This window comes from Ambystoma mexicanum, chromosome 9, assembly GCF_040938575.1.
Source record: "Ambystoma mexicanum isolate Mex_15411 chromosome 9, UKY_AmexF1_1, whole genome shotgun sequence".
Lineage (NCBI taxonomy): Eukaryota > Metazoa > Chordata > Amphibia > Caudata > Ambystomatidae > Ambystoma > Ambystoma mexicanum.
The window spans coordinates 977,145,545-977,162,619 of NC_090931.1; the positions used below are offsets into that span (position 1 = coordinate 977,145,545).

A 17,075-nucleotide genomic window follows, 5' to 3' on the forward strand; every position below is an offset into this window, starting at 1 on the left:
GGCCCCATCCTTGATTTCATGCCCGACAAAAAGAAGGAAGACTTTCGGTTACTTCATGAAGGCGTATCTCTGTCGGATCACGTGATCTCTATGGCTGTTGACATCTCCGATACAGATTTCCATCAAATGGCCAATGCAGTGGTGCTATTTCGCCAAGGGTGGCTGAAGGCCATGAACTTCTGCCCAGATGTCCAGGCCAAGGTTGTAGATATTCTTTTCGATGGGGAAGACCTGTTTGGGTAGAAAGTGGACGATAAAACAAGCAATTAAAACAGACACTGTAACTGCCCGATCCCTGGGTACTTTGCAACGTCAACAAGCATACTACTCCTTTTGTTGCAAGCAGAGCCAAATCTCCAAATCGGGATATGAAAGGTCCAGTTTAGCAAGCAAACCTGACTCCCACATAGCCCCTCTGCTTCCGCACCCCATTAGGAAGGAGACTCTCCTTATTCCAACATCAACATCAATGGAAACAATTGACCACTGGCAAATGGGTGCTTTCGCTGCTAGCCCAGGGCCATTCCCAGCAATTCCTCCACCAACCCCCACCAACATAGCCTCCAACAAGGTGGAAAAACAGCTTCACGCACTCAAGCAGGAAGTTCTCCCACTTCTTTCAAATGGATCAGTAGAGAAGGTCCCATGCGCCAAGTGGAACCAGGGCATTTACTCACGCTACTTTCTTGTCAGGAAATCAATCCTCTATCAAATTTATTTGCATGCAGTCTTTGAATTTTCACATTGTCCGGCATCGGGTCTGGCATGGATTCACATGCTCATGAATATTCCCCATCGTCAGGCTGGGAATTCTCGGTATCAGAAAAATCAGTTTGTTTTGTTTCTGAACTGTCTTTCTACTAATAACCAATCACTGGCCTCTGGGTCATACTGCCCCCAGCCAATGACTACCCTCTACCTACGCCCCTCCTCTGGCAGCCATCTTCATATTTTTACCGCACGTTCAAGTGTTTGGAGTCCTCGTGCTTTAGCTCTCGAGCTTTTACTGCATGTTGTTTTTTTCCAAAGAGTTTACTCTTTATTTTTCGGTCAATCGAGCCGCAATCTCCACCGTTTCATCTTCCGATCAACGGGGACCCATTTCGGAAATTTCCGTCGAATTTCACTTCTTGGAGGATTCCGGAAGATCTTTGAGGCCTACCCCTCGTGGACATGGCCCAGGACAAAGGAGACTCGACGCCAACTGGATCCAAGCTGTTTAGAATCTGCCTAGGATGTGGACTACAGAACGTCTTCAAGGAGGTTGAGCGCTCCTGGTGCCTCTACTGCCAACACGCCGACAAGTCTCACGTGGAGGAGGACTGTGCGTTCTGCAAGAACATGTCTGTCTGTACCAGGAAGGACCGTCCTACTCGACTCGCTAACTGGCTGGAGGCGAAGAGCCCAGCAGCAGGTTGAGAAGAAGTCCAAGCGGTCTTCTAAGACCTTTGAGGGCACTCTGGCCACGGGGGCCCAACAAAAGGCAAAGCACTGCAAGTCCGCGGGCGCCGTCGGTTCGGGCTCCTCGGCTGCCTTGCAGGGCGCGATGTCACCGACGTCGTCAACCACAAGCCAACACTCCGGCTTGGTGAAGAGTAAGTCGGACAACCCGGGTAAGCTTCGGGAGAAGCCCCAGCAGGCCCCGACGGAGAAAGCCAAGGGGAGCGAGGCGGTGACCCTCCCCCCGCGGTGAAGGCCTCATACGACCCCAGCGGAGACGACTTCCAGCCTAGAGTTTCCCTGCCGTCCCAGAGGGAATCGTCTTTCCAGCCTATTGAAAGGACCCCCGTGAAACCCCGGTATGAGAAATGGTGGGGGGCGGAACGGACTCGCTTACCTCCTCTGAGGATGAGCTGTCTGACGTCAAAGCAACCCTCGACAAGAAGTTCGAAGAGAGGGCCCACAGGAAGGATCCCAACGAGGCGGACGTGGAGAGCGAGGAGGTCGACGAAAAGCAGGTCGACGAGGAACCGGACATCACACCAGTGCTCCCATCGCAACCGGTGCAGCCACCGACGGACAGGCAGGATGACATTCTGCTTGCGCTGCAAACTCTGTGCACCGAGATAAGGACAAGGCTACCCTTGCCTCCAGTGCATGATCCAGCGTCACCTGGACCATCGGAGTCCTTCACCCAAGCAGAGGCGAGTCCATCCTCCCCCACCCTTCCAGCCTTCACCTCAATCCCCTGCACCGAGGGATGAGACTGAGACCGCTACGACGGGGACCGACGACGGCGGTGACGACGAACGGATCTCCTGTCACCCCTTCCCTGGGCTTCCACTCCCAACGAAATTGGCTCCTTTCACGCCATGATCGCCGGAGCATCAGAGTTGTTCCAGCTATGCCCCGAAAAGCAGACGGAGGGGTTCCTCTACCAACGACGGAAGGCCAAGAGGAAGACCGTCCTCTCAGTACCGTTACTGGACGACCTCTGGGACGAAGGACTGTCCCTTCTGAAGAACCCGTCCATGGCTCCTGTGAAGAGGGATCGGTACGAGAAGAAGTACCGGGTCCCAGACTTGGTGCCTATGTGCCTCAGGGCACAGCCGTCCCCGGATTCAGTGGTCTCCGCAGCAGCCAAGAAGAAATCGGCAGGGGCAGCGTCAACCTCCACTTCCCCACCGGACGTGGCGAAGGGAAGAAGCTGGACACCATGGGACGACGGGTCATCTCGTCGGCAGCGATGACCACCAAGGCGGCCAATGCCCTCGCGATCGTGGCCCGCTATGACAGGGAGCTATGGTTCAATATCATTCCCCCCTGGACTTCATCCCAGACAAGAGGGCGGAAGCCCTTGAAATCCTGCAGGAAGGCGAGCTGGCGTCGGACCACGCCATCACGGTGGCCACAGACATTGCCGACACTGGTTTTCGCCAGATGGGCAACAGCGTTCGCCTTCACCAACGTGGTTGGCTCAGGGCCACCGATTTCCATCAGGACATGCAGACCAGGGTACTGGACATGCCCTTCGACGGGAACAACCTGTTCGGCAAGGCTGTGGATGAGTCACTGCAGGCCATCAAGGCGGACACTGAGACGGCCTGGGCCTTGGGCTCTCCATCAGTGATGGCTGTCCTTTCGGACCTCCGGAGGCAAGCCCCAAGGTGCCTCCAAAGGATTCGGTGGAAGCTCCTTGTCGTACCACCAGGCGGCCCGCTCCTCGTTGCAGGAAGCCTACAGAGGCGGAAACAAGACTGGTGGCAAAGCAAGACTGAACCGGCCGTGACGTCGGGCCCCCACCCGAGCACCCCGGTTGGAGGCCGGCTGGCGTACTTCGTCAGCGTGTGGAAATCCATCTCCACCGACCTTTGGGTGCTGGATGCCCTGAGCTACGGGCACACTATGGAGTTCCAAAAGAGGTGTCCCCATTTTCCACCCGTGGCCAGGAAGGAAAACCACATTCCACAGCTGCTTCTTGAGTTACGAGCAATGCTGAAGAAGGGCGCAATAGAACTCGTCCCAAAGAGGCTCCGGGGCTCCGGAGTATACTCGCTGTACTTTCTCGTACGAAAGAAGGCCAGCAGCTGGCGGCCCAATCTAGACCTTCGCCGCCTCAGCAAATTAATAAAATCCCAGAAGTTCCAGATGGTTACCCTTCAGCACGTTCTGGGACAACTGGAGGAAGGCGACTTCCTGTCGTCGCTGGACTTTGAGGATGCCTACTTCCACATCCCCATGATGAAAGGGCATCGAAATTTTCTGCGCTTCGTGTTCCAAGGGCGGCACTATCAGGTCCAGGCACAGTTTGAAGTCGGCGCCAAGGGTCTTCACCAAGTGCCTGGCGCTGGTGGTAGCGCGGCTGCGCCTGCAGTGGATCCACGTCTACCCCTATCTGGACGATTGGCTCATCTGAGTGAAATCAAGAGAACTCGCCGTCGACCACACAGCGAGGACCGTCAGCCTGTTCACGGAACTGGGGTTCTCCATAAACTTTGCGAAGTCCTGCTTGGAGCCTTCACAGGACGCCCTGTTCCTGGGAGCCAGACTCAACACGGTGGCATGGCTGGCATCACCATCAGAGGAGAGGATAAAAGCCATCCTGGGCAAGGTACAACGGCTATTGACCACGGATGTTGCGAGGGTGAGGTCCATCAAGTCCCTGCTCGGCATGATGTCGTCTCGTGCGTCTGTGCAGGCTGCGGATGCGGCCGCTGCAGGAGTTCCTAGACGCCCGTTGGGTGCAAGTGACGGGAACCTTCGAAGACAAGATCGCCCTCAATGAGACTTTCCGGCAGGCGATCGGGTGGTGGGGCAACCATGCGCATCTCGCAGCGGGCATGGACTTCCAGATCCCAGCGCATCAGGAAATGGTGACAACGGACGCCTCTCTGGAGAGATGGGGCGCGCACCCCAGAGATCTCCACGCAAGAGCCCTTTGGCTCCCAGAGGAGAGGTCTCTACACATCAACGTCCTGGAGCTCCTGGCCGTGTTCTGGGCCCTCGGGTCCTTCCTCCCGTCCCTCAAGGGCAAAGTGGTACAGGTCTTGACTGACAACACCACCACAATGTTCTACATCCGGAAGCAAGGGGGCACCAGATCCCCAGCTCTGTCCAAAGAAGCGCAGGACTTGGTGCACTGGGCTGTGGCCCAGGGGATGTCCCTGGTACCCTTCCACCTGGCAGGAGTAAAGAGCACAGTCACCGACTCACTCAGCAGGGAGCTGTGCTTGTGCCACGAGTGGGAGCTCTGGCATGATCAAGTGGAGCTCTTATTCTGACGATGGGGAAATCCCCGGATAGATCTGTTCGCGACGGCGACGAACGCCAAGTGCCGGAGGTTCGCCAGCAAGTTTCCCGAGCCGGGGAGCATGGGTGATGCAATTCTCCTTCCCCTGGGATGGCCTGTTCCTCTGTCCGTTCCCACCGTTTCCGTTGCTTCTGCGACTCACCAGTCCACTCAGATGGTCCTGGTGCAGGATGATCCTCGTCGCACCAGCGTGGCCGAGACAGATATGGTGCCCAGACCTTCTGGAAATGTCAACGTCCCCTCCAGTCAGGCTTCCGACGGACGCAGATCTTCTCGCCAGGAAAGGAGGCGCGATCCTGCACCACGACCCAGGGTCGCTGAACCTGCAGGCCTGGCTCCTGTAGCACTAGAGTTCAGAGGCTACTATATCCCGGCGGACTGCAAGGAGGTACTTGCCAAGGCCAGAGCATCGTCGACTCTTAAGTGCTACAGACATAAGTGGAAGAGGTTCTCTGTCTGGTGCCTCGTACAGAAGATCAACCCTCTACGGATTACGGCCCCTCAAGTGCTGCCGTACTTACTGCCGCTGGTCAAGGCGGGGCTAGCACATGCCTTCATCATATCCTCAGTTAAAAAACTGAAGGGGATTTCATGTCATCCCTAGTCTTGGAGGATGCATATTTTCACATCTCCATCCACTAATGCCATCGGAAGTTCCTGCACTTAGTTGTGTCAGTATTTAATTACCAATTAAAAGTTCTTTCCTTTGGCCTGAAGACCGCCCTAAGTGTGTTCACAAAATGACTGGCCCCAGCGATTGCACACCTTTGGAAGTTGGGCATTCACGTTTACCCATACTTGGACGACTGGTTGGTCAAGACCCCATCCCTGCACCTTGCCTACAAACACACAAAGGCCATGATATCATGACTTTCCTTGTTGGGCTTCTCTATCAACTACGGCAAATCCTTCATTACTCCCTCCCAGCAAATGATATTTTCTCAGAGCACGACTGTACACCATCTCATCCACCAGTACCCTAGGTTACAGACCATTTTATCCAAGGTCCTCACACTGGCACAGGGATTAGTTGCCTCAGTTCAGACGCTAAAGTGCATTCTGGGAATCATGCCCTCTTGTATTCCACTCGTACAGCATTGTCTGCTTCGCATGCAACCTATCCAGGAGTTCTTGGATGCCCACTGGCAACAAATCTAGGGCCTTTGGGACAACAAAATAATATTCACACGTCTGTTCTATAGAACCCTACATCGGTGGGCAGACATTACCCATCTTATTGAGGGACCTCTGTTGGTCCTCCCCGCTCACGGATTGACGTGACAACAGACGTGTCCATGAAAGGTTTGGTAGCAACCAGGGGCCTCTGGTCATTGAAGGAAAAGTCCCTGCAAATCAACATCCTCTAACTAAGGGCGGACTTCTGGGCTCTGAAGTCCTTTGTGCCTCACCTGCAAGGCAATGTGGTTTGTGTGTTCACAGACCACACAACCACAATGTTCTATAATCGCTCTGGAAGTGGGCCATTTTGCACAGGATATTGCTATCCCCATTCCACCTTCTAGGTATCCACAACGCTGTGGCAGATTCCCTTAGCAGGGAGCTCTGTTCCAGCTATAAGTGGGAACTCATCTACACTCGGGTGCTACACCTGTTTCGGACATTGGGAACACTGCACATTGACCTTCACCATCAAGGACAACTTGAAATATCTTGCATTCACAAGCAGGTTCCTGCAACAAGAGTGTTGGGCAAGGTTTCACATTTCTGTGGATGGTCAGGTTTCTATACTCTTTCCGCCGTTCATGCTCATATTGAGAGTCCTACGCTCCACCAAACAGCCTTGTTGTGAACTATATTGAAGTGTACATACCGGTTCCAAGAGAAGGGAGCTGCGGGTACTGAAAGTTGAGTCTATAAGGTGTTTGAACTACAAGCATGGGGAAGGGAGTCATTCCCCTCCTACAAGCCAGGGGAAGGGAGTCATTCTCCCCGTCATCCGTTTGCAAGAGGATATTTTAGGTACCAGGAGAAGGACCTTTCTGTTGGATTATTTTATTCTTTAGTTGTAACGTAAGGGATAGAAATAGGTTGTGAAATAGGACAGTGGAGTTTGATTTTGACAGTGGAGTTTGATTTTGACAAACATTCTGACAGATACTTTAGTATTAGTTTGACAGGGAAACACCTCTTAGCGCTAGGGATAGTGAGGTTCCTTTTTTCCCTCAAATATAAGCTTATAGCAACCAACATCCCACCCTGTGTCAGCTTCCTTCTTAGACACTGTTAACCTGCCCATCAAGCTTGCGCCAGTATTCGACCTACCTTCCCAGAACATTGGAAAGGTTGTTCATCATGACCCGGCCTCATTCAACCCGACAGCCTGGCTCCTGTATCCCTAGAGTTTGGCCATATTACCATGTCCCAGAACTGCAGAGATATCTTGACGAAGGCTCCAACAACTGCTACAGGACTAAATGGAAGCACTTCACTTTGTGGTGCCCTTCTTATGGAGTGGATGCTATCCATTTCCAGCCACAGCAAATTCTGCCGTATTTACTCTCTGGCCCATGCCTCTGTCAAGGTTCACTTGGCCACGATATCTAACTTCATGCGCACTCCAACAAAGTCTTCATTGTTGTCTCGCAAGGAATTTCTTAAGGACCTCTTCCGTATCTCTCCTGCTGGGGGACTAAACGTCATACCCTCCAAATTAATGGGACAACCTTTTCAGCCATTTGGCATCAAGTTCCTTTCATGGAAAACAGCTTTTCTTGGTCACCATCACCTTGCTAGGAGGGTTGGCTCTATCCTCCTAACCATATCTTGTTTTCCACACATCCAAGGTACTTTTGTGTATGAACCCTACATTGTATACCCAAAATGACCTCATAGTTTCACTTCAATGAGCCTCTGGTATTGCCGGTGTTCTTCGGCTCTCCTTCCACATTTGCTGGGCACTCCCTCCACTTTTTGGATGTAATGGGAATGCTTAAGTACTATGTTGCCCGTACCAAGCCGTTCTGGAAGTCCTCACAACTGTTTGTGGCATTTATTTCCACTGCTATGGGCAAAGGGCTGTTTAAGTCGTCAATTTCCTGATGGCTCTGTGCTTGCATTGCCTTTTGCCACCGCCTTGCTGGCAGGTCGCTTTCCCAGTTGGCCTAAGGTGCATTCATCAGAGACCGTCACATCTACTGCTGCCTTCCTCTCCGGTGTTCCTGAGCCAGACATCTGCAGGCCGGCTATTTGGACATCCGTTCATACCTTCACCAAGTTTTACTGTCTTGACAAAAACTCGATGGAGTCAAGAGTTGGACAAGCAGTCATTCGACATCTTTTCACCTGACGGTTAGCTTTATGGTCTTCCTGTTTTGCATCATATTCAAATATATATGTATACGTAATTTAATGCTGTCTATTCAAACAGCATGTGAATCTATAACAGATCCTGTGCTGTAAAAGGAATAACTTACCTAAAACCTCCTCATTGCCAGCATCGGTATCCTTAATAGATTCACATGGAACCGTCCTGCCTACCCGACATGGCTCCCCTTAGCACTGTTTTGTGCGTTATGCGGCTTTGAAGACTGCCTCCATGGTTAGAGCTATGGGAGGCACTACCTGTTGCCTTAAGGGCAAATGACTCAAAAGAGCAAAAGGAAACACTAAAGGGACTGCGTTGTCCTAAATTCTCTAAATCAAACTTCTTTAATATTAGAGGATTGCCAGTCTGACAACGCAGAATATTCTACCAGCATGTGAATTTATGAAAGATTTAATTAAGGAAGGTACATACAAGGACTTTGAAGGGGTTCAGTGGAGAACCACTGCTGGTTTGATGTTTTCTTTTGAGCATCATGCATTACATTATGTTATGTTGGTGTCCATTGTATCAGCATAAAAACATTGCATAAAATGATTTTAAACAAAAAGATGCCCTAACCCTGCCTTCAGCCACGGCTGCCTCTTGAAAGCCACCTAGGTCTGAAAAGGCACTCGCCCATGTGCCCTCCTGTAGGCGTTGTGGTCAAACTAAGATAGTCTTAGGTGCGACCTGGTCAATTCACCTGAAATTCATGAAGTTAGTCGAGGCCTAGTTTTTAAGTACCTGTAGAACAGTGACAATTTAAAAAAGGGCACAAAAGATGAGCAATTGGTTAAATACACTGCTGAAATTGCTCAGAGCTTTTAGTTCCTGATTGTAGCCTAGAAGAGAGTGAGTGCTGTTTGTTACTCCCAAAACGTCCCTGTGCGAGATTGGCTCTGGGTATCATTATGTGTACAAATGAATATAGGACATATTTACAGGAGAGTTGAAGTGCACCAGGTCATGTATAATTGACAGGTATCTACTTTGCTTCTCCTGTGAAAATTAGGTTTGCAGCATGCAGTCCTTTAGCTTCTTTCTTGTTCCCTTGAAGTATCTCCTGCTTACTCTGCTTACTTGGTGTTGCCTGACAACCCAGAACTTCTTTTAGCTCTTGTTACTCATCAAATCATAATTTTGATCCCTTACCGAGTGTAAGAAAGAATCAGGACATTGATTTTATTTGGATATGTAATAAGTTGGAAAATGGACGATAATGAGGCATCTATCATTGATTAAAAAAAGTTTGTCCTTTTTGTTTTGTAACTTTTTATTTTTTAAGGCCAGCAATAGATGAGACATACACATAGTAACATTAGAAAACCCACAATTTACCTGTTAATCTAACATTGACATTGGCCTATTTTCAGAAGGTGGTCATCTGTTCCTCTATTTTTTTATTAGCAAGTTAACAGAGATCAGCCTTTACCGAAGAGTATCCATGCCAGTCAGACTGAAATAAATATGAATGCTTCCAATCCTGCTCAAACATAATTAAGAGGTCAGTCCAATCACATTTGAACAAATATTCCTTAGACAATCCATAATTCTACTCTAAAAAGACCTGGGTGTGTACAAAGGATATGAATGAAGTTGATACTTAATTCTTGACACCCATTCAAGCAGATATCGTGCTTAATCCACTATCAAAAAGGTATGAGAGTATTGTGATGCTAAAGAACATATTAAAGAAATGTAGCTTCACATTTGCTTCCGTCATTAATTTAGCTGTTTAAGTCGAACTTGCGTCTGTAGATATCAAAATATTATTTGTCCATTTCTATCTTTTCAGTGTAATTAAGCGCAGCATAAATACATTGATTATAGTAAAACATAATTGACCAAGGCTCAAAAAATATGTTTGCTATCGGTATACTGAGCATATGTATCATTATCTGACTGATTTAACATAAAGTAGGTATTACTTGCAGGCACTTAAAAAAATCACCATGGGGCAGCCAAATAGGAGCAAGTATCTCTTATACATTCATTTGCCAACTCATCAATTTTTCGTGTAAATGTTTCAGTGAGAGAAGTAGATGTGTGGATTACCAAGAGCGTTGTGAATTAGTGGTCAATGACATATCAATATATCTGCTCTCTTTTTCCTTATTGAGATTAAAGTTTATTTTCTCTTAAAGCGTCCTGTTTTAAAGAATCTGTGATTATATTTGAAAAATAGATTAAAGCTCTGCCTGACGAATATTATGTTGATGCATTGAGGTCTGTGGGACTGAGTGCTTGTCACATTCAATACATTCACTTATTGGAAATATGGTTGTTTTAAACCAAAGTCGAAATCAGAATGGCTGAGTTGTGAAGCAGCTTTGCAAGGTTCTTTAGTGCCATAAACAAAATTAATAGTAGCACCTGGCAATTCTTTGAAGAAAACATTGAGAATATATATTCTTGGTGTGGCAATGTTGTAAAATACACAGCGGGCAGTATTGTTAACCTCTGAACTATATATCTGCAGAAAGAGCTTGAAATAAATGTAGATTGTTGGGCAATGTGATCATCGTAATCATACTTATCTGACCTAATCATGATATGATATGATAAGTTCTTCATAATGTGCTTAATACCCAGAGGTTTCTCCGCCCGTACCCGGGATCGAACCTGTGTTGCTCCATGTCGTCTTGCTTCCAAGACGAGCACGTTGCCCCTGAGCTATCCTCACTAGAGTATAGCTCAGGGGCAAATGAAAGTGGTTGATGTTTCTTTAATCCAAAGTTACGTTTGTCTTTTAGCAAAGTCTGATAGTTAAGTGGCCCTAACTCCTGTGCATCTATGAGATATTTAATTCACAAATGTGGATCTTCCTTTTTTAGTTAGTTACAAACATAGGAAGGTTAGGATGCAAAATCTGTGATTTATTATTGTTTATTTTTAAGATGTTTTTCCATGTGGAGTAAATTGCAGTTGACAAGTCAGGTGAAGATTTTGAGCACATTTAATGGTGAGATGCCATACGTATTGGAAATGTATGATACAGCTCCAGTGAGGGTGCGCACTTGCATCTACAGTTTTTTTGCATGAAAGAAAAGAAATGCAAACTTTCACAAGAGACAGGGGTTCGGGGGGGGGGACAATTAAGGCTGAAGTTAGATTTGTGGTAAAATATTGATTTCAAATGTGCCTGCTAACACCAAGAGCATATGATATGAAGAACATGTCTGATTTGTAGGCAAGAAGATCTTTTGAAAGCTCAGTTGAGGTACGTATTCAGAGGTAAGCATACATAGATGGATGTAAATGTTTCCTCATGTATGCAAGATCTGAGTTGGGTAAAGAGTTTTTTTTGTGAATCATTTGTTATTGCTATTACTAGTGTTGACCTCATTTAGAAAAGTCAGAAGTGTTGCAAAATTCTGCAGGTACAAATTTCATGTAAATACGCATGGCAATATCTTTGTTTAGTGCTGGTAAATGAAGAAAGACCTATGCGGATTTTAATGGTAATCTGTGCCCTTTCGCAAAATGTAACAAGTTCAGTGTTCCCTAGCTCAGTTGCATTCTCTGATTTTTAAGTGCAATGACAACTCCATTTAATGATTTCCATTCTCTTTCAGAATAATAAACCCCTGTATTCCTTTGAAGACAATGCTGATTATGTGTATGATGTCATGTGGTCTCCTACCCATCCTGCCCTTTTTGCATGTGTGGATGGAGTGGGGAGGCTTGATCTGTGGAATCTAAACAATGACACTGAGGTAAGGCATGGGGGATATTTCAAACTTGTGACAAGTACACTGGCAATGCGTCTTGCAAAAACATTTATTCCGTTTCGATATCAACTGCTATTTCATATAATAAGGTGGTTCGCAGCTGACAGTTTATCCTTAGACCACTTTGCATATCTAACTTTCATACGTTCATCCACACTTAATATTTGCTTTCTGTCTTTGCTCTTCATCAGTGTGCTAGGTCTTAAATATTATGTATTGTAGACCTATCTGATCTATGTCATCCTGAGACTTTCTATTTATAGTGCATTTAAACAAAGGCTCTATATTTACATTCACAGTCAGTGGGTGCTTCTTTTTTTAATTTTTGACACAGTGAAAGACATACATCCAAAAATACAGTGTGCAATCGGTTTACATTCATACAGCAGTGCGTGCCAAAGGTGTCCGCAAATGTCCACATCGAGTAACTACTACAGTCAAACCAATTTTGTTCATTGAGCACCATCAATACAGTCCTTCTGTTTGTGCAAATATTCACAAAATGGCTTCCAAATGCGTTTCGGTCTGCAGCACGGTGTAACCAGTGATACATATGCTTCTTCACAATCATTAGCATTTGTCATTTCACGTATCCACATAGCAATATTCGGAGCAGTTTTGGACTTCCTTTTAAGTAATATACATTTTTCAGCTAGCAAACAAACAATGTTGAATAGTTCTCTTTTTGATCGAGACTTGCCAATATCACTGAATAAGTATTTGGGGAACGTTCAAGCCAGGGGGACTCCAGTGCATTCATACAGTGTGTTAGCAACTTCAGACTAAAACTGGGCTATCTGGGGGCAGGCCCAGTACATGTGTTGTGCGTCAGCAACATTAGCATTACACTTGGTACAACCAGCATTCACAGAAGGGGCAAATCTGGAAATCTTGTCAGGGGTGTAGTGCAGTCTGTTAGGAACTTTAAATTGGATGAGCCTATGTCTAGCATTCAGGGACACCTCCTTGGTGAGACGGCACCACCGAGTGTCATCGAATGGAGTGCCCAAACTCTCCTCTAAACTCTGCCTAGCTTTACTGGGTAATGTCTGTGTTCCCTGACATTTCTTATACAAGTTAAAAAGCAGCCCCCTGGTGTAACCAACTGCTGTGACCAATTTGAGAGGTTTGCATACATCAAGTTCCCTAGGGAACAGCAACCAATTTGCCCTGGTAGCCGCTCTAGTTCTATAGTACTGTAGTGTCCTGATCAAGCCGGCACCCAATTTTTCAGAAAAGAATGACAGAGTTACGAAAGTGCCTTTGCGGAAGAGATCACGCAGCGTCATTACGCCAGTCGGATCACTCTTCACGAATAGCTTTATCGTATGTTGGGGGTTAAAAAGTCTGGACCATGCGTTGACGGTCGACGGACCGGGTCAAACGTACAGGTGTCAAGGTGGTAGTTGGCAAGTACTATTGTGCGCAGGTCAGATGGGGATGCACTGCATCTCTCGAGGCCTGTGTATAGTGGTCGAGCGTGTGGGGTGTACCCGTGGCTAGCAAAGTGTGCTTGAGCAACCTCATAATATAGCTCGAAGTCGGGAGCCTGGAGCCCCCCCCCTGGTCATATGGTTTGGTCATGGCCTCCCATTTCATGCGTGGGGTGTCAGCGCCCCATACAAAACCAGTTGCCAATGAACAGAGCTTGTCGAAGAATATACGCCCCTGCCAAGCCGGGATATTGACAAAGTAGTTTAATAGTTTAAGGACTATGATCATCTTTAGAAGAGATAGCCATATAGCGAAACTGGGAGCCTGGCCCATGGTTTCAGTTTATCTGTAAGTGTGTGCATATATTTTCTGTGGTTTTTGAGCAGTAAAGTGTAGTGTTGTCGCGTGATCACAATGCCCAGATATTTCAGCTTATTCTGGACCCATCTGAAGCACTGGAGATCTGCCGGGGGGATAGCTTTGTTCAAGGGTAACAATTCCGATTTGGTCTTGTTGATGCAGTACCCAGAAAATACAGCGATCTGCGGACCTCTTGTAGCATTGGCGCGAGGTTTTGTAGCCAGGTTTTTAATGTAAAGTAGTGAGTCGTCTGCATTTAGTGAAATTGTGTGTGTGGCCCATCATTCGCAGACCACAGTGTTTATGTCTGAGGCGCATAATACATGCAAGGGGCTCTATGGTGAGGGCAAAGAGTAATGGGGACAGAGGGCTTCCCTGTCGAGTGCCACGCTCGTGCAAAAACATAGGTGACACCGTAGAACCAGTTCTGACCCTTCCCTTCGGGGAAGAATATAGCAGACAAACACATTGGATGAAACATTCGCCCAGATCGATGCGACAAAGAACCGAGAACAGGAATTGCCAGGAGACTGAGTCGAACGCTTTCTCTGCATCCAAGGAGGCTGCCATGGCATGCGTCCCTGTGTTAAGTTGTGAAACGATATCAAAGAGTCTTCACAAGTTAAATGCAGTCTTCCATCCAGGAATGAACCCTGACTGATCAGAAATTATCAGATCCGACATGTGCGGGAGGAGTCTGGCACCCAACGATTTAGTGAGGATTTTTGTGTCAGAGTTAATTAAGCACAGGGGCCTGTAGGAGCCCATGTACGAAGAGGCTATATTAGTTTTCAGAAATACAGTAATCAACGCCTCTGACATCATCGAAGAGGGGGGGGGGGAGTTCCGGTTTGTAGTGATTCTTCCCACGTCTGAAGCAGATTGGGGGCAAGGACAGAGCTCAGGTCTTTATATAATTCAATTCCAAGCTTGTCAGGGCCGGGTGCCTTATCCGAGGGGAGAGATTTGATGGATTCAGCGATTTCTTCTGTGGTGAGAGGTCAGTTGATTGCCAGACGGGCTTAGTCGGGGAGCTTTGGTATTGCTATTGCGTCGAGATAGGATTCCAACTCCCCAGGCGAGTAGTTATCAGAGTTGGAATATAGAGTTTTATAGAACTCATAAAATTCTGAGTTAACCGCTTCAGGGGTGTTTATTTTTTTTTTTACTTTCTTTATTGGCATTTTCAACATAACAAACAGTGGGACCATGCGCCGACCACAACTTGAGGCCCGCTCCCTCCACTCCCCCGCTATCCCCTGGATCAGCAAAGTCTTTGAGTCAAAACAGTTATCTGCTTGCCTCCGCCTGGGGGTGTGCAGCATTGTGTGGCATGCTAGCGACAGATCGCTGCGATGGAGATGGTGGTGGTGAGTCTAGAGCATCTGTTGACGACAGCAGGAAAGCTATATATGGTCCCCAGATATCCGGGGGGCATGAGTGGAGCGGTAGAGTCTTGATGAAGTCCGTCTCCACGTCCTGGCAGTATGTGATCTCCTTAAGCCAGGGTCGTGAGCCTGGTGGGGGGCCTCTGCCCCAGGTGTATGCGACTCTCCTTCGGGCCAGGATAAACAGTAAGTCGGTCAATTTCCTGACGGTGTTCGGTAGCGATTGGGTTAGGCCCAACATTGCCATCTTTGGGTCTATATCGAGGTCCGTTCCTATGATTGCAGAAGTTTTCTCAAAGACCACACTCCAGAAAGTGGCTACAAGCGGGCAAGACCATGCCAGGTGCAGGAAGTCCGCCTCCAGCTCTCAACATCTGTGACACTGTGCCGATATTGACTCTCTTTGAGCATGGAGTCGCTTGGGAGTATGGTACGTTTGGTGGAGGAAGTTGAAGTGGATCAATTTAAATCTTGGGTTTATCGCGACCTTTTGTGTAAGGTTGAGAATGTATACCCATTCTCCATCCGGAATTCTGGTATCCAGTGCCTTTTCCCATCTTTTTTTTGCTTTTGAGCAGGGTGGTTTCTGTTCGCTAAGAAGGGCTTTGTAGATATTCGTCACCAGGTGACCTTCCCCTTGGGCTTGGATTGTATTATGCAACAGTGGCCATTCAGGCGGTTGTTCGGGGAAGGTTGGGAGTGCCGCTTGGAACGAATGTCGTAATCTTAGGTAGATGAAGGTGTCGAGGGCATTGTTGCTCCCTCTTTCTCGTGCTTGTTGCATGGTCAGGATGGTTCCCTCTGGGAAGAGGTCGTGCATGGCGTTTAATTGCAGTTTTGCTGTCCATAGTAAGAATACTCTCTCGGACGTGACGGGGATTCCTGGAATATGTTTGTCAGAAGCGGGGAGAATCTGGTTATGACTCCTTAGCGATCTTCTGCCAGATTGCGTATGTGGTGCTAACGGGGTTCATTGATTGTTGGCCGGCCGTAAATTGGCCGAGAATGATGGCGCGCAAAAGATATGGGGTCGCGAGCGCCCTCTCAATTTGGATATGAGGTCTTGTAGACTGTGTTGCGTACCAGTGGCTCAGGAATTGTGCCTGGGCAGCCCAATAGTAGTGCTCCAGATCTGGGAGGGCCAAGCCTCCTTGTCGCGTAGGCAGAGTTAGTGTGGTATAGGCGACTCTTGCCACTTTGCCAGCCCAGATGAGGTCAAGGACCATACTTTTAATGCACTGCATAGTTCGCTGGGGAAGCAGCAGGGGGATATTCGTGAATAGGTAACAAAAGCTTCGGCAATATGACCATTTTTACCATGGATACTCTTCCCGATAGAGTCAGCGGCAGCGACCTCCATCTGTCGATCTTGGATTGAATGGAGACCAGCGCGGCCTCGTAGTTGTCGCGTATGAGGTCTTCCTTCAGTCTGGACATGTAAATGCTGAGATATCTCACGCCGGATTGTTGCCATTGGAAGCCGAAGTCGTCTGTAAATTCAGCGGTGGCGGCTGTGAGTGGGAGAATGACTGATTTGGTATTATTAATTCCTAATCCAGAAAAACGGCCGAATTGGGTTTCTGCCCTCATAACGGGATTCAAGTTCTCTTCTGCATTCCAGAGGAACAGGGCCACGTCGTCCGCGTACAAGAAGATAATCATCTTGTGGGGGGCGAATGATAGGCCTCTGTGGAGATGGTGCAAGCGTAAATCTGATGCCAAGGGTGAGAGCAAATAACAGTGCAGAGAGCGGGCAGCCTTGTCTGGTCCCTCTTTTTAAATGGATATCGGCTGAGAGTAGGCCTCCTAGTGTGATGTTAGATGTTGGTCTTTTGTAAAGCAGTGAGATTAGGCGTATGAAGCGTTTACCCATTCCCATCCTTTCCAGGATTGTGAAGAGAAAGGGCCACCCGTCAGAGTTGAATGCTTTCTCGGCGTCCAACAGCACCGCAACCGCTTGGCTCCCTGGGTGAAGTGCTTCTATTACTCCAAACATTCTTCTTATCCCATAGGAGGTGTTTCTTCCAGGGACGAAGCCGGCCTGGTCGGCCAGTACCATGGCGGGCATCAGGGGTAGTAGCCTCCTC

The 17,075-nt window shown here is 47.9% G+C and overlaps 1 protein-coding gene across 7 annotated transcripts in view; it reads left to right on the forward strand.

Moving 5' to 3' along the window:
• DYNC1I2 (dynein cytoplasmic 1 intermediate chain 2) overlaps positions 1–17,075 on the forward strand; it is a 1,097,199-nt gene that overhangs the window by 969,065 nt on the left and 111,059 nt on the right. For all 7 annotated transcript variants that reach the window (XM_069616204.1, XM_069616201.1, XM_069616199.1 and 4 more), the window contains one exon: positions 11,651–11,791. In XM_069616204.1, the coding sequence (XP_069472305.1) occupies positions 11,651–11,791 (141 nt within the window). The remainder of the gene's footprint in view (positions 1–11,650; positions 11,792–17,075) is intronic.